We start from the raw sequence: 23,300 nt of genomic DNA, 5'->3' as shown, positions 1-23,300 counted from the left end.
TTCATTTACGTGTTTCGGCAGCACAATTGCAATTGACGTTTAACAACACGTTAATCTTCGGTCTGACCGAATGACGAACACTCATATAGACTGATGCATGCGTTGCTGTGAAATATTGAATTCACATTCCCGTGTAATACTATATGCTACTTAGCTAAATGTACACAGTACTTGACATCTTGATCTTTCTAAACACAGGAAAACTTTGAATTCAAGCAATGTAACTGTGTTTGGTAAAACAAAATGAGATAACGGATTTGTCTTCATTTTGACAGCTTCAGTGTCAGCAATTAATGTTCAGGAACTAAAATAAGTTTACACATATACAGAGTTCAATGCTCAAAATCCGGAGGATTTATTAATTTTGTTTAGGTTGCATGATTTTAATAAAAGACCTTTTCGTAAGACAAGATTGTTAAAGCAATGCACGTTCTAACTACGTTGTATTGTTTTCTTGTGGTGTTGTCCTATTTTGTCTTAGTGGGTGTTGTTTGTCTTTAAATAAACAAAAAATATGTCATATTTCACTATTTTAATATAAAGTATTATATTATGTGGTTATAAAGGTATTTTAAACTGTTTTTTAAGAATGTTATATACAATTAGTAATTGTCAGATATGTAAATGCATATATCCACAAGTTCGTGACTACTTTAACAACTTTGTATACGTCGCTAGTAAAATGCAAATATGACTTTTAAAATATTTCAAAAGGCAAATGCGACAAGCTACTTACATTGAATCCTCCGCAATACAGGGCATTATCGTCATAATTTGGGGGCGAGTTGAACCCCCGGCGCCACATTGAAGAACGGCTCGGTGGTTCCATCAGGCGTCCATGACCTTTCACTACTGTTACCATGGTAATTAGCAAAGAAACGCATATATAAACGTACCTAGGCATTATGTTTATCAATGCAGCCAGAGTGTTTTTTAATCCAATACCTTACTACTTTGTGAAATCAACTGCCTGGTCATGCAACCAACGAACCGAAAATGAGATTGGCAGATAAATACGTGTTAATGTATTTTTATTGTGTGTATTTCAAGGCCTACAGAGACTAAATTGTTGGGTTACCATGTCGTGGTAATAGTCATTAAATGGCGATTTTAAGATACACTTTTTCTATGGTTTAACGACGATAGCTCCATAAAATATCAAGTGAAAATGCATTTATGTGTGTGTGTTCAATAGATTGTGAATGAGTTACTGCAGTTAGTATCTTGTTTTTGTGTGGTATAATTTATAAACATTAATGAGTGTTGTTTGTTATATAATGAATGTACTATCCATAGATTAAAACTACACATTCTATAAACAAAAATGAGAAATAATTATTGATTGAATGTTGTCTTTCGGTCAATAAACACCTGTTTGAAGTTCTGGTGCGAAGTAATTATACCAGGCACTTAGGCGTTACACCCGAGGTGTTCATGAAATACACAAACATCTTCCAAGTGGTGTTTCTTCTTTTGCGCACGTTAAAAACGATAATGCGATCGCTAATGTCGAATGTTAAACAATATGATAAATATAAATTAAATTTAAATAAATCTGTATTTTTACTATGCTCAGGTTCAGAACTTTTTTCCGTAATTTTGAAGATCGGAGAATCTCGTATTAGAATAAATATTTTTTGAACATGACATCACAAACGTCACTACAAGACGCCGAAAAACGTGACTTATCAGGGCCATTGTCGACGGGTTGTAAAAAGAATGTAGCCAGAGCCAGTTCGGAACTCGAATCCGGGAAATCGCCCTCTAAAAAATAAGGCGAGTGCTCTTTCGAGTAACCTATTTGGGCCGCTTAAACAGCTTAACACCAATCCCGCTAAAGTTCTGTACCGTCACACGCATGAAAAAAAATCAATACATTTGGTACAAAAACAAACAAAAAACGGTTTAAGATATCACACTTAAAAACATTTCCGTCCTTTTTTACTTTCTTAAGGGTGAACATTCAGTTGTTGATAAGATTACCACTTGTCAAAGGTTACTTTCCGGTTTCCTCAGCCGCGATGTGGTGAATCATAAATAACACTTGTTTTGCGTCTATTTCTGATACTTTAATAGGGGAATATCTTTAGTCAATTGTAAACAATTAATTTATTCGATTGTATGAAAGGGCTTTTTCGGTGACCATTTCCTTACAACATTGTGTTGTAATTGAACCACTTTGCAATAGGGACAAATATCCATACAGCCTTTATGGTATCATTCACCAATACTCATTGCACGAACGCTACCTTCTTGTGACCTCATGTTGTTCACGATTATTGCCACCTTTCAAGGGCCCTATACAACAAACCCCACGCAGCAGTATCCACTATACCAAAATAAATCCCCGTATAACAGTATTGTAAAACGCATCGACAGGCACTACATTTACGCAAAATTTGTTATGAAAACGTGTTTTTTCGGCTTATTTACAGGCGCTGCGAGTACAGGATTTCGAGTTACGAGGGCGGACTATTTAACCATAACAGACGCTTCAAAAACACATTACACTGCAACACACATGCAATATTAACGCGTAATTGGCGCAGGCACACACTTTTGCAAAGTACGTCTAAGAGATACATTTTGATTTCTTTTATGTGAGTTACACAAATCTTTTGAAAGTTTCCTGTTAAGTTTTATCGTATTTGTGCAGTCGGCATTTCGCTGTCATCTGTTATGGTGTGTTTAACACTAATTATTTCTCGATGATAGGATCAATTTAACGAAAATAAGGTACTTCAAAAATATGCAACATTTTAACTTTCTGTAAATTGACCTCACACATTAGTCAAATCAAGATTTTAATTTAAGAACTTAGCGACATTGAAAAAGTCGCAAATTGGCAACTTTTAAAGGGTGCGTACCCAGTTCCCAGGGTCCCCATGTCCCTGTAAGTCCGCCTATGATTTACATGATTACAAAAATGACCGATTTCATAGTTTATTTTTTGAGATACAAATTAAAGTTATATTTGCTCTTTGATTACCATGCGAATATTAATGTAAAACATAGGCGTATAGCTGTTAAAAGTCAGTACTAGGTTAAGTTCCGAATATGATCTATGAACAGCGAGACAGTGGTTCAGAAGTTTTGATCAGACATTCGTTTTTTGGCTACCATGCGCAACTGTAAACAGCGCACGGAATTCACATTTCTCCTCACAGGCAGAGGCTGTGTACTCTCATGTCGCCTTAATTGCTCGTATTGGGCATATGGTTGCAGATCGTTCGTAAATCTTTTGTACAGTGATGTATTTCCTGTCAAACAGTCTGTAATTTGCGTTCATTATATGATACTCTGAAAATAAGCTAATTCAATAACTCTCGCGTGTAAGTTGCCTAAAGTGACTAAACGCTATCGAGTGTCATTATTCACGGAGCGTATATTGACCTCATCTAGAGTCCGTGCATTATTCAAGTGAAAAATGAGCCTTGTGACTGCCTTGTGACTGTTCGCTTAAAATGAGGCAATTTTAAAAGTTATGTTGACAAGCTAGTTTCTACAATAGAAAGAACCCATCCATATTAAGCCATGATAAAACAAATAAATAAAATAAGACACTTTTAGTAAATGAAACTTACAATTGTATTAAAATAAACGAAGTTTGATTTTAATATTTTCATTTCTTCGATGCGTGTTGCGTCCTAATGTATCGTAAAATGCAAATAAAAGGCACTAGCTGGGTAGGCTGGGTCGTCACCATACTATGTGTACATCCGGGGAAGTGCCCCAAATTTAATATAGTCGAACAAGGGGCCGTAATCGAGCCAGCGGACTAGTGATTTGTAGTCCTAATCTTTGCTACTCGGTCCAAAGTGCTAGTATTTAAGAAAAGTACTGACGAAACTATTAAGTCAATTTCTGACAATTAACTTCATTGATCGTATTAAAGTCCTCTTTCGGTGAAAATTATCTTAAAGGGATCTTTTCACAGTTTGGTAAATTGACAAAATTGAAAAAAGTTGTTTTAGATTCGCAAATTTTCGTTTTAGTTATGATATTTGTGAGGAAACAGTATTACAGAACATTTACCATAGTCCAATATAGCCATTATATGTATCTTTTGACGATTTGAAAACCTAAAAATTATAATGAAAAATTTGGAGAGTTCTGTTGTTGTCGTTTAAATTTACAAAACTACGAAGATTGCTTATATAAAGTATAAAATACTTCAACTAAGTATACCCGGCGGAATAGCCGAGAGGGCTAATGCGATTTTACTTCAGACTTACTCCAGGACTCCGGGGGTCACTGGTTTGAGCCCTGGTAACGGTTAATTATTTTCCTTTTTTAAATTTTATTCTTGATTTTTTTACTGGAGCTTTTAAGATCCATTGTTTACATTTATCAATATAAAGCATTTAATGACAAACTTCAAAATATGCCAATATCTGTGAAAAGGCCCCTTTAAGGAAAGGACACAGTCTTGTGGTTATTGAAACACTTTCAAGAAGGAAAAATTAAACATACCTTCCTCATGGATCACACACGCATTGTCTCTTTATAAAGACCAAACTTTGTCAAATGTGTGCATCAATACTCCACTCAAAGGGAGGTAATAAGCCGGACATTTCGCTCATGTATTCGAGTCTCAATTTACTATCTTACTTGTAGTGTTAGTAAATTTCAAATTTCATGGACAATACTCCCGTATTACCCTACGAATTCTGTTTGTGCACATATTTGCTGCTTGTCGGAATGTTTGCATATTGCATACGAAAGATTATTCAATAATTAAACGTTTCTGCATATAAAAATAGTGACTGTAAATACCGACAGGAAACTTCCTAGTGTGTATCAGGGACATATAGGTCCCTGTGTGTATTCGTCGTAGTAAGTCGAGGTTTAAAGCTCAAAACGCAAATACGCTTATATTCAGGACTTCTTCGATTTTCACGTAATAAAATACATATTTTTTTCAAATGATGATCAATGAAGCTGATGTCTATGTATTGCGCTCAGGTTAAAAAGAAACCTATAAGAAACCACCAAGTGAGAAACGTGTAGTGAAGAATGTTATAACATACAAACGCTTGATTTAATCATTTCAAAATCGCTTAATTAATTAAGCCAAAGCGAATTAGCTACCAACTGTCATATATTTAAGTCGCAGTTTAGAGTCTGTTCTCGTAAGCTTAAAATGAAGAAATTCAAAGACTGTTGGATATTGAAAATAGTACAACACAAAACTGCTGTTTGTATTTTTTTATTCTCGTAATGGCATCAATTACAATTTTCTGACTAAAAATAAACTATTTCAGTATCTACATCAATATTCTTCAATAACCAAACTAATGCTCATTTGAATCATCCAATCATATTCACTCCCTCCAATTTTACAAGCCAATAGGTTTAAAGTAAAACTGTCATTAAGAACATAATTGGATAATGCTGACATCAATGCTTAGTGGTTGAAGAATAAAGTTGGAAATTATTGAAAGAGTTTATTTTAATAGTTAAAAACAAAGATAATTCTTTTCCCATCACAATTGCCTAACAATTACATCATAATAAGCAATAATTGAGGTCATAAGCACATCAATACAAACTCACTTTCAGCATGATACGAAACGTGTTTTTATGCTTAAATAATTCAAACATAAAAATAAAGAGTATTAAAGACTATGTGAACAAAAAATGTAAATATCTGGATTTCATCAGTTAAAACACAGCAATGAACAATGTGTCAAACTACATTTCCTCAATTTGTTACCAGAACCACATGGTAGTTTTTCCAAACTTAACTTAAGCAACATTAACATTTAACTTTACCATACCACGAAATTAACTTATTCAAGTAATTGCATTGTATGCATTGCATTATGATATTTGTAACTTTGAATGAAAAGGATGACTAAAAACAAATTATATATTTATTTAAAGATGTATGCTTACATCAAAGAAAACCTCACACAATTGCTATTCACAAGCTGTACTTTTTGAACATCTTTTATTAACTGTTTATTCTGCAACAATGTCAGGAAATAGATTAAAGATTTGCCAGAAAATGATGACTACATGCATGTAATAAGAGTTAAAATGTAGACAAAAGAAACACACATGTTCATGCATGAGCTTATTACACTTTATGAATAAAATTCATATTCTGACATTGTATTAATTTCCTTTAGATTCTATACAAGCTTTAATAAATTGACTATTACTATGTTAGAAAATCATGAATTAAAACTAGGAGAAGACACATGTTCCCAAATTCCAAACTACATTTTTTGTATTATTGTAGCAGTATAAATAACTCACAAATATGCATAACAATACATGACTCTCACAAACAAGTCTGCACTTATTCTCACATCCATACAACTTCTCAATGCAAAATGTCCCACACAAACGCATCCACACACTTCTCTACTTTTTCAACCTCTCATGGAAAAACTGTTCTACAGAGTCGGTGTTCCACTTCTCAATTCCAAGCGTCTCCTTTACATTTTTGTCCTCATCCAGGAGGTATATCTCAGGGTCCGCGCCTCGAACGTATTTCACCTCGAGACCCGGAAACTGTTGCGGCCTGTCGCTCTTGACGAAGGCTGTAAAATGGACATAATTTCATGGTTTGAACCCATTTATTTACACTCAAATGAAATCAAAAGCCTAAGGCTCATTTAAATGCTCTTGAGTCAGTTTTCTTGGTAGAACCAGTACTTAGTGTCTTTTAAGGAGATCTAAAGAACGCTCTCTGAGTAGGGATCGAACCCATGACCTCTCTATCCCTTGGCAGACACCATATCCACTACGCGACTAACATGTATCTCATAGACCTGTCTAGCTATGGTCTTCACACTGTCATGGGGGATGCAATCATATACCTTGTTATATCAAAGGGTTTTTTACCATTGCAAACATTCCATACAGAAGACAGACTATAGTATTGCATCTGGCATAATAATATAGTAAATGCTTCAATGTGTGCAATATTGTAAAATACAGTCTTTCTTACTAGATGTCATAATAAATGTTAGCTCTTATTTAGATTTTTAATCTTATCTACTAATTGCTGGCCTTAATGTCTGTATCTTTTTGCTTTCTCTATTCAACTCTACCTCCATTAAATACAAGCCACAATGGACTGGTTTTCCACAAACTGAACCATGTCCTTCAGGGTACAGTTTTACTGCATTTATCCCAAATCTGGCAAACTTAGCGAAATTGACATCCATAACATTTTCCCCCCAGAAGTTCCAATTAAAATTTCTGTCTTTCATGTTTCTTTATATATGTTTTTGTTTGTAGTAAAACTTAAAATATGATAAAGCTGACCCCATATAATTTGTGTTTGCAAAGACATTGACTTGGACTGTGTCAATACACTTGGACCTTGTAAATACAATTGGACTGTGTCAATACATTTGGACTCTGTTTATACAATTCAACTGTGTCAATACACTTGAACTTTGTTAATACAACTGGCCTGTGTCAATACACTTGGACAGTGTTTATACACTTGGACTGTGCCAAAACACTTGGTCTGTGTCAATAAACATGGACTGTGTCAATAAAAGTGGACTGTGTCGATGTAAATACACTGGGACTGTCAATAAACTTGGACTGTGTCAATAAACTTGGACTATGTCAACACACTTCGACTGTGTCAATACACTTTGACTGTATCAAAACACTTGGACAGTGTCAGAACACTTGGACTGTGTCAATACATTTGGACTGTGTCAATACACTTGGACTGTGTCAATACATTTGGAATGTGTCAATACATATGGAATGTGGCATTACTTGTGGACTGTGTCACTCACCCTGCACCTGAGGATACCTCCCCAATTTTCATCCGCAAACACGCAGCTCTGCATAGGGATAAACCTGAAAAAACAAATGGAAATTCTACAATCACAGCACTTGATTTTCAGATAGGTTTAATCGTTCCATAGTAACGTCTCAGAGAAATGTGCAAATGAATTTTGAACAAATAATTGTATTAAATTTTGAATAACAATATTATCAGGGTTGGACACAATTATTTTCTGTACTGTCCAGCTTGCCCCTGTGCTGTTATGAAATATAATAATTTACTACCAAAAATAACGGTATAACTACCTGTGTTGTACAGACAAGCAGAAGCAATTATCAAAATATGATTCCGCCACCCCTTAAATAAATTTATTTTTCAAACTAGGTAAACTTTTTTAATAATGGCATTGGTTCAAATTTTATTTAGAAAATGTGTAAGCCCCTGAGTAGGTCAAGCTCAACACAGAAATTTCAATTATATTTAAAATTCAACATATTATTTATTTTTTACATATGTTTCATTGCAGATTTAAAGAGTATGATAAAAAACCTTGAAATAAATCATTTTAATAATAAAACCATAGATTTTGCTTATCTAAATACCAGAGTTAAATGATTATATACAGGATACCTTTTAGAGATCTTAAATTGTTGATCAAATAAAAATAAAGCAATACCTTTAATGCTTCTTCCGCGCCTGCATCATCTTGACAACATCGTCTACAATCATCTTTTAATGCTGCTAGATTGTGTTCGTCAAGGAGATTACATGATGTGCATACTAGATTGGGTGTGAAGCCTAGACTGCGACATTCTTCTTCAGACAATTTTGCTCCTAGCCCTTGCTCTATCTGGAATATAAATTAAAATCATTACAAAACAAAAATATCATGTCAGCTTGCAGGTTAGCAGCTGCATAATAGTTTTACCTACACATTTTTTTACATTTTATTTCAGCTATAATTATTGCCTCTGTGAGCTATTTGAACATATTCCTCTTCTTAATTGTTGTTTTATCAAATTAAACTGAATGCACAGGCTAATCTGGGACGACACTTTATGCACATGCATTATAAAGACCCTTTTCACAGAGCGTGTTTCATTCATATTCTATTACATTGACCACTTGACAACTGAATGTAACGTTAGATTTCGGGCAACATAAACAAGTCATTTAATGAAAATCGGGAGAAAGTCAAAAAAGATTTTTTGATAATAAACCAATATTTGTTTTCATTAAAATAGTTAACTTGTTTCACATATTTTGGGTTGTCAGTGTATGTTTGTTTGGTTCTCATTTTTATTTAAGCTATTCTAAACTAATTAATGTAACTTTTAATGTATCAAGCAAGTCTCCTTTCTGAGATCATCATCAGGATTTAACTGAGTAAGCTACTTTGATATGTTTACTGACCAACCAAAAATTGTTTTGACAGACGAAACCTGCTTATGAATTTTTTTGGGTGATATAATACACAAGGCGTTAGATACATGTATTTGGGGCTTTATTGCGCATTAAAAAAATAATGCATATTTAATCGCATCTGGGTATATAAAATGCAAGTACGAACTGGTAAATTCGCCCAATAACAATCCAGACACTACCTTATCTAGCAACAGATTGGTAAATGAGACGACAGGCGTTTTCAGACTCTGCATCGTCGAAAAAATGACTAGTAAAGTTGCAGATATTAAAAAAAAAAAAAAATACACCTATCAGATTTCAAGCTCCCAGGACACTCTGATTTCAAAATTCAAATTCCCAGGCAAGGGATTGGTAAATGGAAAGCATTTTAATTACCAAATAATTACTAGTCAGAAGATAAAATATGAATAGAAGTTGGCACTGATTTTGATTTCAATCATGTGTGTTCGTGCCTAACCTAGCCTAAAATAGATGTGGTGATGTCACAGATAAACTTGCACAATATCAGTATTCTTTTTCATTCAAAATCGGGTCCCGTAATCGGCCCTATTCCCCATGGAAAAAGTATATACATTTTTCCCAAATGGGAGTAAAAATTTCCAAATGGAAGGTTTCAATTATTATTTTTTTTTTATAGATCTTAATATTATGTTTATCTCTCCCAACCAAATAAGTTCATACTCAGTAAATATACTGAAAACACTTATATTCTCAATTTTTAAGCATTTTTTAATAAAACAACAAGAACACTAATTTTCCAATTTTAGTCAAAACGCCACAATTTTTCCCAATTCAAAGGGACTCAGCCCCATTCCCAAAATGGTGAAAAACACACACTGAATACCGTATGCCACTCAGGTCTACACCGAAGGGTGATCTGATAACAAATAATGCCTTTAAGATGACTTTATATGCTCCAGTCAGGGCTAGCGCTGGTCCAAAATTACTTTGAGCCAACCCGTTTTCATTGTTTCGAAGCGGGAAAACTGGTTTTGAAATAATACTAATACTAATAGTATATACTATATATACTATCAACTTTTTTATATTTCTTTTAATGACAACAAGGGCATATCACATATCATAATATAACCTACAGATTTCAATATAGAAATAATGATTATGGAACTTGTCAAAGTACAAACATAAGATATTTTATACATGTACATTTAACAGTGGTGTCGAATGTCCCAAATTTGAAATCCTGAAAATTAAGCGGGGGGTCTTGGAACCACAGCCTCAGGAACCCAACAGGAATAAAGGGCAGTGCCCCCCTCCCCACCCAGAGCCCTTACTAATTGTTCTTTTTTATAGTCTTTCCAATTGCAATTTCAGGTGAATACAATTTGAAATATTATAAAAAACACCGTCCGTGTATTCGTCATTCTATTTCTTCTATAAAGAACTTCGTTAATAAATCAGTGCTCCAGCTAGGATTTGAAAAGGGCAGGGGGGCTTTTTTGTCAAAAGGGCACTTTCGACGCGCATTATATTGTCAAAAGGGCACTTTCGACGCGCAGTATTTAGTGAAAAGGGCACGTTCGAGCGCGCGGGTGTTTCTGGAATGCTTCCTATTGCATGTTAATTTATATGTTATAAATAATTGTATTATTCCCATTATTATTAAACCATTCAAATATAATGTCTACAATGAGGATTAAAATAATTACAATGAAATAAGAGATTTATGAATTATCATATGTAAAAAAAAAAAAAAATTTTTTTTTTTTTTTTTTTAGAGGGGGGGGGGGGGGGGGGGGGGGCAGGGCGGGGGTTTGGGTGGGCAGGGCGGAGGTTTGGGAGGGCAGGGCGCGGCGCCCTTCGATTTAGGCCTAGCTGATGCACTGTAAATTATAATCGACGAAAAATAATGTATCCCGAAACGACAGTCCGAAAAATTGTACGCGTTTTGCACATGAAATAAAATGTGCATATCGTTTGACTGCAGAAATAAAATCCAGTAATCTAGCAAATACGTATTTATTATACAATTTGTTTACATATTGCTTTACAATATCATAGTTTGTGGGTAAAAAACAATTTATATACCTTTTAATGTCAAACGATAATCGGCAGAAAGGTGTAACATCAATGACATAGCACTAATAAATTATTTAATTATCATCCTTAATTCAGATCGATAGTCGGTAGAAAGGTGTGAAGTGATCAGCTTAGAAATAATTCATTTATTGTTATGCTTCTTTTCATTTGTTTATCTTTAAATACGACGTTTGCCATCAGCTGCTTTATTGTTGGCAGACGACAATATCAACTGTGTATTCCAAGTATACAATGTCTGCGCATGAATTACCCAATATTATATCATAATGTGTGAGCGAACTCAATGTTGATTGGCCAGCTACCATGTGCGCTTCAATAATAATAAGGTCAAGCAATGTCTCATGTTCTTGTGCAGACCGATTTTTGTTTATTGTTCAAATTGCCAACACTTTCATTGAAACAAAGAGAACAATATTGAAAACCAGTCTGGATTTATATGGGGGATGTTTTCAATAAAATTATACAAGATTTAAGCATTTTTGCAAATCAGATTTTTTCTTGAGCCAAATTCTCAATATTTTCCCAAATGGCTCAAATGGCGAACGTCAGCGCGAGCCCTGCCAGTAATGTACCAAATCAATTTCCTTGTAGTACAGATTAGCACTGTCAACAATTAGTTCTTCTTGAATGCTCTGAGCTTTTAAAAGTACATACGTTCAGCTCAGAGTTCTTCTTGGTTACTCGAAATTCCATGTCTAAAAATAATTTCTCACATTTGTCGATAAAATCGAGTTCAATACACCTAATACATCGTTACAAACACAATACCTGTTATTACCGATATCAATTTGCGAGTGAATTGTGGAGAAATACTCAAAACAAAAACTTTATACACAATCCGTTATCAAACCGAAAGCCAAATTTTGGAATTGACGATTCAATCTATTTTACGGATGTTCCGGAAATAGTAGGTCTATTAAAATTGGTAGATAAGACACGAGATCTATCTCGCTGAGGATTCTGGAGATAGTCTATATTGTATTTTTGAATTCAGAATTACTCGGAATACTCAGATTTAACAATTGCAATAACATAGACATTTAAATGAACGTGTTTGAAACTTTGGATTAATATCAATATTATGCGAGCATAACATATCATGTAAGTTGTTTTAATTTGCGCATTATGGATATATTTACGATCTGCAGGGTTTTTTTTGGCCCGATTTTATAGCCGAAATTCGGCTATGTTCCCAATCCCAAAAAGTATACTTTTTTCCCAAAATGTGGCAAAAATTCCCAATTTCCAAAAAAAAAAAAAAAAAAATTTTTTTTTTTTTTTAGAAAGAAGTCTAATGCGAATTTTATCTCAATTTTAATTCAATTACATCTAACAAAGTATTATATGATTTTGTTCTTTTAATTTGAATGATTATAAAGAGTTATATCAAATTTAGTATTTCCCTAATCAGTGGACTTTTCGTATGGAAAAAAGGCTAATTAATTTATTTTCCCAATTTCATGAAAATGCAGATAAAATTCCCAATTCCGAAGCCATGGGCTATCTTCCCAAAAAGTGAAAAAAAACCTGGATCTATTTGTGTTTATTTATGCCAGAAAATAGTTTATGTGGCTATTATTTCCGATTAAACTGTTTCTATGGAAAATCGGGTTAGCAGTTGCAACTCCCAGCGACCTGGAGGGTCAATAGCTGGGAGTTGGATTAGTCTTATTTATAAGACGAGCAAAGAATTTAGAGATACTTTTTATATGGGCTAAATTCTTTGGAACTTCTTATCGGGGAAAAGTCAAAAATGTGTTGGAAACCAGAAAGTTTAAATTTTCATTGATATGCGTAAAATTGCAAAATAACATTACCAACTCATTCAGTTTTAGTTCAGAAGTCCATTTTTACCTCAAATATCGTCGAATTGAAGTTGGAAAGGCATAAATTCTTCAGTTAAACTTCTGCTTAAATCGCAAACCAATCACTGACCTGTAGCCATGTCATGAAACTGATTTGAATATGAACCAATCAGAAGAAGGCATTACGGTGTAACGTGTACGCGTAATTTTATTTAACATGAGCTTTTAACACCGACTTTTACCTAACTAGATCTAGTATGCTAATCTTTGTCGATTTAATAAGCATATGTTCAAAACAGATATGGTGCAGTTTCTATTCACTGTTTAAAGTTTCAGCAAGTTTTTATGCATGTCTTTTTCGCACCTCTGTCTGTGTTGTTTTATTTACTTACATCCTACGTTACATACATGTAGGAGGACGGTATACTGTACGATCTGTATCAAAATTATTTGTGTACAGTATAAAAATAAAAGATGTAATTTATTTCAGAACTTTTTAATTGTCAATTTAGAAAAAAAACAATGCTAAATTAATCCAGAAAAGTATAACATCGGTTTACTATGTAACGCTCTGCACCACAACAGACGAACGCAAACTGTATTTTACGCTGTTTATTCTCCCACTTTTAACCAGATGCTTAACATCGAGGTCGTGTTATCGATTTATATCTACACAGCGAGCGAATCGAGAGATATTGAAAAATTGAATAGTGGTTGGATTTAAATTGATCAGGCGTGCAAAATTCAAAGTGTCATTACATAATTTCTACGGAACATTATCGAGAAATGAATTATCTACACAGGTATGTAAATATTATTGCAATCCGTTGATATTAAGTGTCTTATATCGGGGCTTGAATGTTGCGCACAAAATCCTTGCGCAACAATATAGAGAAAGAAGGAAAAATTCCCACCATTAATTTGGTCTTTCCCCCTTTGTACGCTCCAAATATTACCCATATAAAAAGTAGCTTAATATTTGAGAGTGTCAACAATTTGGACTAGGAGTTGGATTATTGCAACTATATCAACAATTAAGGTTCATGTAAAGTGTAAAAAGGCGTATTCTTCACATAGGAATACTTCAATAAATATTATGGCAATAAATTCAATTTATAAGTCAATAGCATCGTAAACACTTGTAGAACATATAAGAAAATGCTAATAAAAAATATATGATGCAAAATGTTGCTTTAGAAGAAATATACAGCGCATGCATGAAATTATCAAAATAACAAACGGAGTTTAATTGAACAAATTCCTTTGGTCAAAATATTGTATACACTTAATGTTAGGTACTACAAATGAAAAGTCCACACAACACACACCAACAATCCTAAAATATGCAAAAGAAAAACATAAAAAAAATGTCAAAAGTTAACACAATAATTGGGAACTACTTTAAGTATGGTGGACTTACCAGTGAACCTTCATTTTCAAAATTACTTATTTACTCGCAATACAGTACTCATCAGGGCTCGCGCTAGGGGGCGACGTGAGCGACTAAGTCGCTTTCTTACGCCAAACGTCCCCTAAAATTTAAGAAATTGTAGATAAAAAGCGACTTTCAATCGCCCTCTTATCGGAATTTGTTTACATCCGGTTTTCTCGATGTCAAGGTCTGACTCAATTTTCCAATACACACTGTCGCAGCCCGGAGCGACAGGTAATTTGAGGTAAACCCCGTCCCGATTCTCCCAACCTCCGAACTTATCTAATCGGCGATCGATATTGGTCAAGTCAGCATTCAAGTCACATGGTAGCTGCCCAATCAACATTGAGTTCGCTCACACATAATATTGGGTCATTCATGGAAATACAAAGTTGATATTGTCGTCTGCCAACACAACATGTATAGCGGCCAATGGCAAACGTCGTATTTAAAGATAAACAAATCAAAAGGAGCCTTACAATAAAAAAATTATTTCTAAGTTGATCACTTTACATTTCTACCGACTATCGATCTGAATTAACAAAAGGATGATGATTAAATAATTAGATCTATGTCGATGATGTTACAAATTCTGCCGATTATCGTTTGAAATTAAAAGGTGATAATTTAGTTGTTTTTTACCCACAAACTATGCTATTGTAAAGCAATATGTCAATTAAATTGTATATTAAATACGTATTTGCTAGGTTTCCGATTTTCATTTTTTTGCTGTCAAACGATATGCACAATTTGTTTTATGTGCATAACGCGTACAATTTTTCGGACTGTCGTTTTCGGATACATTATTTTTCGTCGATTATAATTTAATTTCTAAGTTCCTTAAAGGAGAAATAGAATGAAGAATACAGATGGGGTGATGCGGACGGTGTGGTTTATCATATTTCGAATTGTATTCACATGAAATTGCAATTGGAAATACTATAAAACATAACAAATAATTATTAAGAAAGCATATGCTAAATGTCATATTTCAATAAATATTTATCTGGTCTGACAGTTTTATTAAGCTTATGTTATCTACTGCTTCATAAACATATTATCTTTGAAATACTTTAGTCTGTATAATATGTTATTTACATCAAAATGTATTGAATATAGAGCTAGTAAAATTTTAGTTATTTATCTGTCATGTCTATTATTACTTGGTTTATTAGAACTGCTGGAAAAATTAAGATACACAAAAGAAATAAAATTATGTGTACTACAGTGGCATACTTCAAAAATGTGATACACATATGTGTGTTGTAACGCCCTACATGAAAACCCTTGTGTCTGAGTCTCTCCACCTCTCCCTAGAGTCTCCTCACTTCTCCCTAAATCAGTGTCCAGGGAGAAGTCACTTCTCTCTCAAATTTGAGCCCAGCGTGAGCCCTGCTCATTATAGTCACAAAATGACACAATTACAAAAAATAAACTATATTACCAAAAGGCAAACACTTTGATTGTTCATTTGAAATATATAGGACTCGGAACGACGACTAATTGGCTACCTTAAAACAAATTACAACATGTTTATGTCACATCTCGAACTCCATACACGTTAGTTAAACATGTGGGGCATAAAACATCCGGTTTCAAGGAAGTCGACATAACAATATTTCAATTAACAATCTAGGCATAATATTTGTGGGATCGGAAAAATGAATTATACAAATGTTGGGCACACGTACATATTAAACCAACTGAACACTTACATTTCTATAAAAACCTTGTCATCGATCAAAAAATGCATTTGTTATTGTCTCGTCATGTTTACTTGTTCAGGTAGCCATTATTTGCCGGAAGTATATTCAAAAAATATTTCGTTCCAAAATCGATCATTTATAAATTACTACGATCCGTTTGTTCTAAAATTTGTATAATTTGTTTATGAGGTTATTTCTAGTTATGTTATAAAGTAAATATTTAATATAAGCAATATTTAACAAATTCGCAAATACGAATCAATACACATTTATGACCAAGATGGACGACCGATGAAATTAAATCGGGAGGAGTCAATTATATCAAGATTCTTTTCAAATAGTGCGTTTCAAGTAAGTGTCATTGTTATGGAGATATTATGAAAATGATATATTTTCATTAATTTTATTTTATAAGATCATAACTCTTATTGATCGCATGCTATGCGCATGGAAAGTTATTTTTCCAAAATCTATAAATAGCGACTCATGGCATTGACATGTTCATTTTGAAATACGCATAGTGTCTTTGTGGGGCTGTATTGACGCAATTCAATGCTTGGAGTACCTTACATATAACTTGCATACACTGTTGGGTGTTTTTATTTGGTGCATTTGTGTTTTTTTTAATGAAATTGAGAATTTGCCATACATTGCAATATCTTTGCTAATAATTACATTATTACTGATTTGTGAGTGTTTTTTTTTAATTGTATACATATATGGAATAAAAATGTGATTATTGCAACCATATGTAAATTTCATTAACTTATTTTGGGTATTACTGATCATTTTTATATTTTAAAATTTAATCTATGTGGGGTCATTTTGGGACTTTACATGAACCTTAAGTTGTCAGCAATGACAATTGACACAAAAGACCTTTTCATATCCTGAAAATATTAATGTGAAACGTGTAATAATTCGAAATAAATTATTACATCGGGCAATGGTTTAAACCAAAGAACCGAGAGTAAACCAGGGGAAAAATATGGATTCAGAAGTATAAGTGATGTGTAACCCTTTGAAAAATTACGTGGCAAACAGATGCGATTTCGTTCATTTTTGGAGGAATTCTTTAAAACAATTATTGGGAAAGGATGTGAAACACATGTAAGAGTTAAAATAGATATTGAAAATGAAGAAACTTGGCATGATTAATGAACGAATAACAAGAAACTTACAAAATATAGAAGCGCAATGGTAAGAAGCGAACTTATGTTCGCCATTTTGAATTTTTGTGTACGCCCAACTTTTCGAATTATAGAAACAGTCTAATAATTTATGATTGAAAACCTTAAAACAATTCAAAAATCAATGTTTAATAAAAAACATCATTGTCATCAGTATTTATTACAGATTGTCGATTTAATCGCATATACGCATTTTTAGAAAATAGATTCATCCTAAGGAATGGCTATATTTAGAACCAAACTTTAGGAAATCCATGGCTGGTAAAAATTTGATTGGTCGTTTCAATTTTTATAACCAATGGATATGGAGAATCTAATTTTAGCTGATATTGTTTATGCTTCTTCCAGGAATTGACTTTCACTTTCATTTCTTGAACAAAGGTTTTGTGTTAAAAGTTTAACTGATGCTGATACATTTTAACAGAAATAAGAGGTAACATTTACCTATTTTTATTGATCACGTAATTGAAAATAAGCGATAAAACACAGTGCTTAAATTTTTTGCATCTAACTTGTTACAGCTGACTTTGAATGGTTAACATTTTCAGACATTGCACTGATTTTCAATTTCATTATTGTTGAAATAAATTTTACTGTAACTTGATTCTTGAAAATAATTGTAGCCGGGGTTTGAGTTTATAACGCAACCTGGGTTTTACGTTCCAAGCTTTTAATACAATAAAGTATTAATGATGTATCCCGGTGTGACCTAAATTCGACGATATAACGGATACATAAAGCAATATTTAGCAAATAATAAAAAAACTTATATAGCTAAAAATAACAATTTTTAACTCGGCTGTTATTTTTTGAAATGATTCCAAGACAATAATCATCCATTTAAATTTAAACCGATAAAAATAGAACATCGTCGAATTTAGGTGTCGTCGAATTTGGGTTAGGGTAGGATAAATGATGGCCTGAAACATGAATAAAAATCATGTTATAATTAACAAATGACAATTATAATAACAATTTAAATAATTCATTGTAATACATAATAATATGCAATACAATACAATTCAAGAAAATACAATTATATAAACATAGAATAATGCACTCACCAGTGACCTCAAGACTTATTGTAGAAAGTGGCAATTGGAAAAAGCCTACTACCTCTTACAAGGTTTTACAAACAAGTGACCAAATGTTGAGTTATGATTTAAAATTATATAGATGACTATGAAATCATCTCACAATAAAAGCATGCACTGTTAGTAATTTAACTCACTCATACATCACAAAGTATCTCTCACACGGAACTTCTCTCAGTCTTGATTGGGTTTTAGTCCAAATAATTAGACGTAAGCTAACCCGCGATGCAAATCGACCTCATATTTATAGGAGTAGATTGGGTTAGTATTGTTAAAAGGATTAGTGTCAGAGTGAATACCCTGTTACCAGGGCCCTCAATCCATTTTAGGGGAAGCGGGTCGCTAACCTCAAGAGGGGGAATTTTTGCGGCGTTTTGCATTTGGGGGGGGGGGGGGATTTTTTTACTTACTCTCTCATTATTACATTTGTACATGTTTGCACTATATTTATTTCTTTTTAACTCACCTGAGCACAACATGCTCATGGTGAGCTATTGTAATCGCTTTTTGTCCGTCGTGCATCATCAACATTTACCTTGTTAACACTCTAAAGGTCACATTTATTGTCCAATCTTCATGAAACTTGGTTAGAACATGTGTCTCAATAATATCTTGGACTAGTTCGAAAATGGTTCCGGTTTGTTGAAAAACATGGCTTCCAGGGGGCGTGGCAGTTTTCATTATATGGCTTTAGTAAAACCTTGTTAACACTCTAGAAGTCACATTTTTAGTCCAATCGTCATGAAACTTTGTCAGAACATGTGTCCCAATAATATCTTGGACGAGTTTGAAAATGGTTCCGGTTGGTTGAAAAACATGGCCGCCAGGGGGCGTGGCAGTTTTCCATATATGGCTATAGTAAAACCTTGTTAACACTCTAGAAGTCACATTTTAGTCCAATCTTCATGAAACTTGGTCAAAACATGTGTCCCAATAATATCTTGGACGAGTTTTAAAATGGTTCCAGTTGAATGAAAAACTTGGCCGCCATGGGGCGGGGCAGTTTTCCTTATATGGCTTTACTGTATGGTAAAACCTTGTTAACACTCTAGAAGTCACATTTGTGGTCCAATGCTCATGAAACTTGGTCAGAAAATTTGAACTAATCATATCTGGGCTTAGTTAAAAAATGGTTGAGATCCGTTAAAAAACATGGCCGCATTTATGAAACTTCATCAGAACATTTGTTCTAACAATAGCTCTAGTGAGGTTGAAAATGGTTATGGTTCGTTGAAAAACATGGCCGCCAGGGGGGGGGGGGGCAGGGGCAGTTGTCCTTATATGACTTTAGTGAAACCTTGTTGACACTATATTAGCCACATTTATTGGCCAATCTTCATGAAACTTGGTCAGAACATTTCAGTGATTTTTTTTGCTTTTTTTTCTTACAGCCTGTGCCTTTTGGATTGGGAAAATTAGCGCGATAAACCATGAAATTGGGAAAAAATAGCGCGATAAACCATGAAATTGGGAAACATTATAAATATGATTATAAGAACAGAATTAAAATTATTAAAGTATGTTTTACAGCATTTTTATATTATAAAGTACTAATTTAATGTGTTCTTACAATGAAGACAATGTTAAGTTAATATCCTTAAACATTCATATTGAACTTGCAATAATCAATATAGATTCTTAAATATACCATTTAATCATAACCTCTTTAACAGTAAGAATTTAATTCAGTATTCTTTTAAATTAAATATCATATGGTGAAAACTTTAACACATATTTATAAAAAAAAAACACTTTAGTGGTCTTGCTATGTTAATGATGTATTATATGGAGTTAAAATAATTTATTTCATTTCTTTACCTTTCAACATCTCTCTATCTCTATCTCTCGGTTAATGTGCTGGGCCCCTCTGGGACATTGTCGCACAATTGTGAACTATGTACACGTGTGAAGGGAAGAACAATGGTTAAAAGCCGGATAAAAACATTTTGCTCCAGAGTTATATGCACAGCTCCCCCATCCTAGTCTTAAAGACATCTATGGACGGTGAAATGACCACCTGTTCTGGGAGACCATTCCAGAGGCGTATTCCAGTTGGGAAGAAGGAATACTGGTAGGCATTGACTGTCGTGAATGGCACTATGAAGCGGTTTGCATGGCCTCTGGTGTGCACTCCTGCTGGTATGAGTACGCTTCTGGAATCGATGTCCACCAGGTTGTTTACGATCCTGTACATCATGACCACTTTTGCAGCTTGTCGTCTGTATTCAAGCGTTGGCCAACCGAGCTTGTCCATAATTGCAGTGACACTGCTGGTGTATCGGTAGTCGCCTGTTGGATCGGGTTTTGGGATCCCAAACAGATGCCGCATACTCAAGCTGGGGTCTTACAAGTGATGTGTATGCCTTTGCCTTGATGTCTGTAGGGCAGGTTGCCAGATTCCTACGAAGGAAGGCTGATGTTGAGTTTGCCTTTTTAGCGGTGATGTCTATATGGCTGTTCCACGTGAGTTTACTGTCTATGGTCACACCAAGGTATTTGGCTTTATCTGTCTGTTTAAGTGTTTGGCCATGGATGTTGTATGAGCCAGGTGGGATGTTCCGCTTGTTGGTAATACAGATCATTTTGCACTTGTCTGGATTAAAGTCCATTAACCACTCCCGCTCCCATACTTGTAACTGGTCGAGGTCATCTTGAAGTGCCTTGGTGTCATCTGCCGATCTTATGGTCCTGTATAATAGACAGTCATCGGCAAAGAGGCGTACAGTTGATGAGACTCTACCTGGGAGGTCATTTATGTAGACCAAGAACAGGAGAGGCCTGAGGACAGTACCCTGAGGGACTCCTGATGTAACCGGGGCTGGTGCAGATACCTTTCCGTCAAGTACAACATCTTGCACTTCAATGCTATTTCAGTAAACTGTAAAGCGTGACAAACATAATAAAGCAGAATATGCATATGAATCTGATTTTACACAGATCCACTAACATATAAATCATATCATGTTTGTCTCTTTCCATTTTTGAACGATACTCATCTTAAATGCATTAACTTTGTGAGTAACGGTAGACTAACTCCAATTTCCCAACACTGATTTACGTGATGCACATTCACTGTGAAGATTTGTAATAAATATTTGTTGTTTTTATCTCAAACGTTATATTTTGCATTAATTGACACACGCATTAAATTATTCCGTAATAACCATATGATATCCGTTGTTAATTTGAATGTTATTTATCATTTTCGCCGCGCATCGCAAATTTCTCGTCTGCTTGCCGCCATCTTGGGCGTGTGTAAAAACAGGCGTTTACAATCGGGATACATCGACTATCGTCGGTATCCTCCGCAATATAGAGAGAGATGTGGATAGCAACGTAAAAACATATTCAGTTAAATTCGCGAAAAATACGTAAGTCAGTTGTTGTTCGGCGACGACTCGGCAACTCGATCGGCACTCGTTCGAAATTATTGCTAAATTACATTGTAATCTTATTGGCTTAATTGGGAAAATTTTGTCTTTTTTTTGGGAAATTTTAATCAAATTTTTGGGAAAAAACGTCATTTTTTGCAATTGGGAAGCAGCCGAATATCGGCTGTAATTTCTGGCAAAAAAATTCACTGTCATTTGTTCCAATGAAATTTTGCCAGAGATTGAAGCTGGGTCATATGAGCTCAAAAACTAGGTCACAAGGTCAAATATAAAAAAAAACATGTTAAAAGTCACTTTTTTGGTCCAAAATAATCTTCATGAATCAGCTTGCATTTTTTTCAGAATAGTCTAGTTCCTTTGGCTTTCAGGTGACCGCCTTAGGGCCTGATGGCCCTCTTGTTTCATAATTTAGTATGTTTAACAAGATTAAATTGAAACAGAATTATAATAATCATGAGACACATCTTTTTTTTTTATTTCAGGGGGGAATTTTTCCCCTTAAAAAGGGGAAACAAGTATACTTTTCAGGTGGGGGACTGCGGCCGAAATTCGGCCGCAGATTTTTAAGATTGAGGGCCCTGGTTTCATACTCCCTCTGGTGGAAAAAATGGCTCATGACATTTTAAATATAGAACACAAAAATTTAAATAACATCCCTACTATAGTAAACCCTTGACTATACCAGCAATTGAAAATTACTGCAGTACACTCTCCACTAGAGAAGACATTGTTTACATGGTGCGTGGGAAAATTCCTGACCTATATTTAAATACATCTGTTCAATCAGCTGATGGCTGACCTACTTGTCAGTCAAATGTAAACAGAATGAGCTCTATAGTTATGCACAGTGAAACTATGCAAAATTATTGAACTTAGAATGTTGAATAAAAGTATATACAATAATTGAAATAAAAATTCATAGATTTAAATAATACATTTACTAAAAACAGTCTTAATTTACTGATCAAGGTATTGATCAATATATACTGCTATTTATACAGTGACAACTGGTAACATAATTTTCTGTATGAAACAGTATTACTTTTATACACTACATTTAGTGATTAATAGTAATTGAAAATATACACAAGATGAAAATTTAACCAATAACATTCATCAGGTTTATATTTTATTAAACCATTGAACTATGGAAGATATGAACCTGGAAAAGCAAAAATAATTAAAAACACTTTAAACTATTATAAAATCTGTTGAATTCAAATCTAAAATGAATTCTCATATGGGTTTTGTTATGTATAATTTAGTTACACATAGTAAATTATTGGCGTGACCCATTCTCCATATCTTTTTGGAGGTTGCCTAAGCCTTTTAGGTCGGCCAACTGATTCCTGTTGCGTTGTTGGATGTGTTATAACTGTATGTTGTTGTGTTGTTGGTGGTGTAGATTGTGTTGTTGGTGGTGTAGATTG

At 34.0% G+C, this 23,300-nt stretch overlaps 3 protein-coding genes across 6 annotated transcripts in view; 1 reads left to right on the top strand and 2 right to left on the bottom strand.

The window, feature by feature from the left end:
• Nucleotides 1-4,558, bottom strand: part of LOC127836919 (uncharacterized) — a 74,736-nt gene extending 70,178 nt beyond the window's left edge. For 2 of the 4 annotated variants that reach the window (XM_052363564.1, XM_052363563.1), the window contains exon 1: nucleotides 737-1,015. In XM_052363564.1, the coding sequence (XP_052219524.1) occupies nucleotides 737-904 (168 nt within the window). In that variant the 5' untranslated portion in view covers nucleotides 905-1,015. Of the gene's footprint in view, nucleotides 1-736; nucleotides 1,021-4,473 lie in introns of those variants that run through there. The other 2 variants (XM_052363566.1, XM_052363565.1) reach the window with 2 other exon arrangements.
• Nucleotides 4,559-5,193: 635 nt separating this feature from the next.
• On the bottom strand, nucleotides 5,194-17,539 carry LOC127837760 (selenoprotein F-like). The gene is made up of 4 exons (XM_052365112.1): nucleotides 17,376-17,539; nucleotides 8,442-8,615; nucleotides 7,773-7,836; nucleotides 5,194-6,551 (listed from the first exon to the last, which is right to left on the bottom strand). Exons 1-4 carry the CDS (start codon nucleotides 17,418-17,420, stop codon nucleotides 6,373-6,375), a joined length of 462 nt encoding a protein of 153 aa, XP_052221072.1. The 5' UTR covers nucleotides 17,421-17,539; the 3' UTR covers nucleotides 5,194-6,372.
• Nucleotides 17,540-17,740: 201 nt separating this feature from the next.
• The window catches only part of LOC127837759 (signal transducer and activator of transcription 5B-like), a 58,663-nt gene continuing 53,103 nt past the window's right edge, over nucleotides 17,741-23,300 (top strand). The window contains exon 1 of the mRNA XM_052365110.1: nucleotides 17,741-17,817. The gene's annotated coding sequence lies outside the window, so the exon portion shown is untranslated. The remainder of the gene's footprint in view (nucleotides 17,818-23,300) is intronic.

This window comes from Dreissena polymorpha, chromosome 7 (assembly GCF_020536995.1).
Source record: "Dreissena polymorpha isolate Duluth1 chromosome 7, UMN_Dpol_1.0, whole genome shotgun sequence".
Classification (NCBI taxonomy): domain Eukaryota; kingdom Metazoa; phylum Mollusca; class Bivalvia; order Myida; family Dreissenidae; genus Dreissena; species Dreissena polymorpha.
This window is presented reverse-complemented; position numbering and strand designations above follow the sequence as displayed.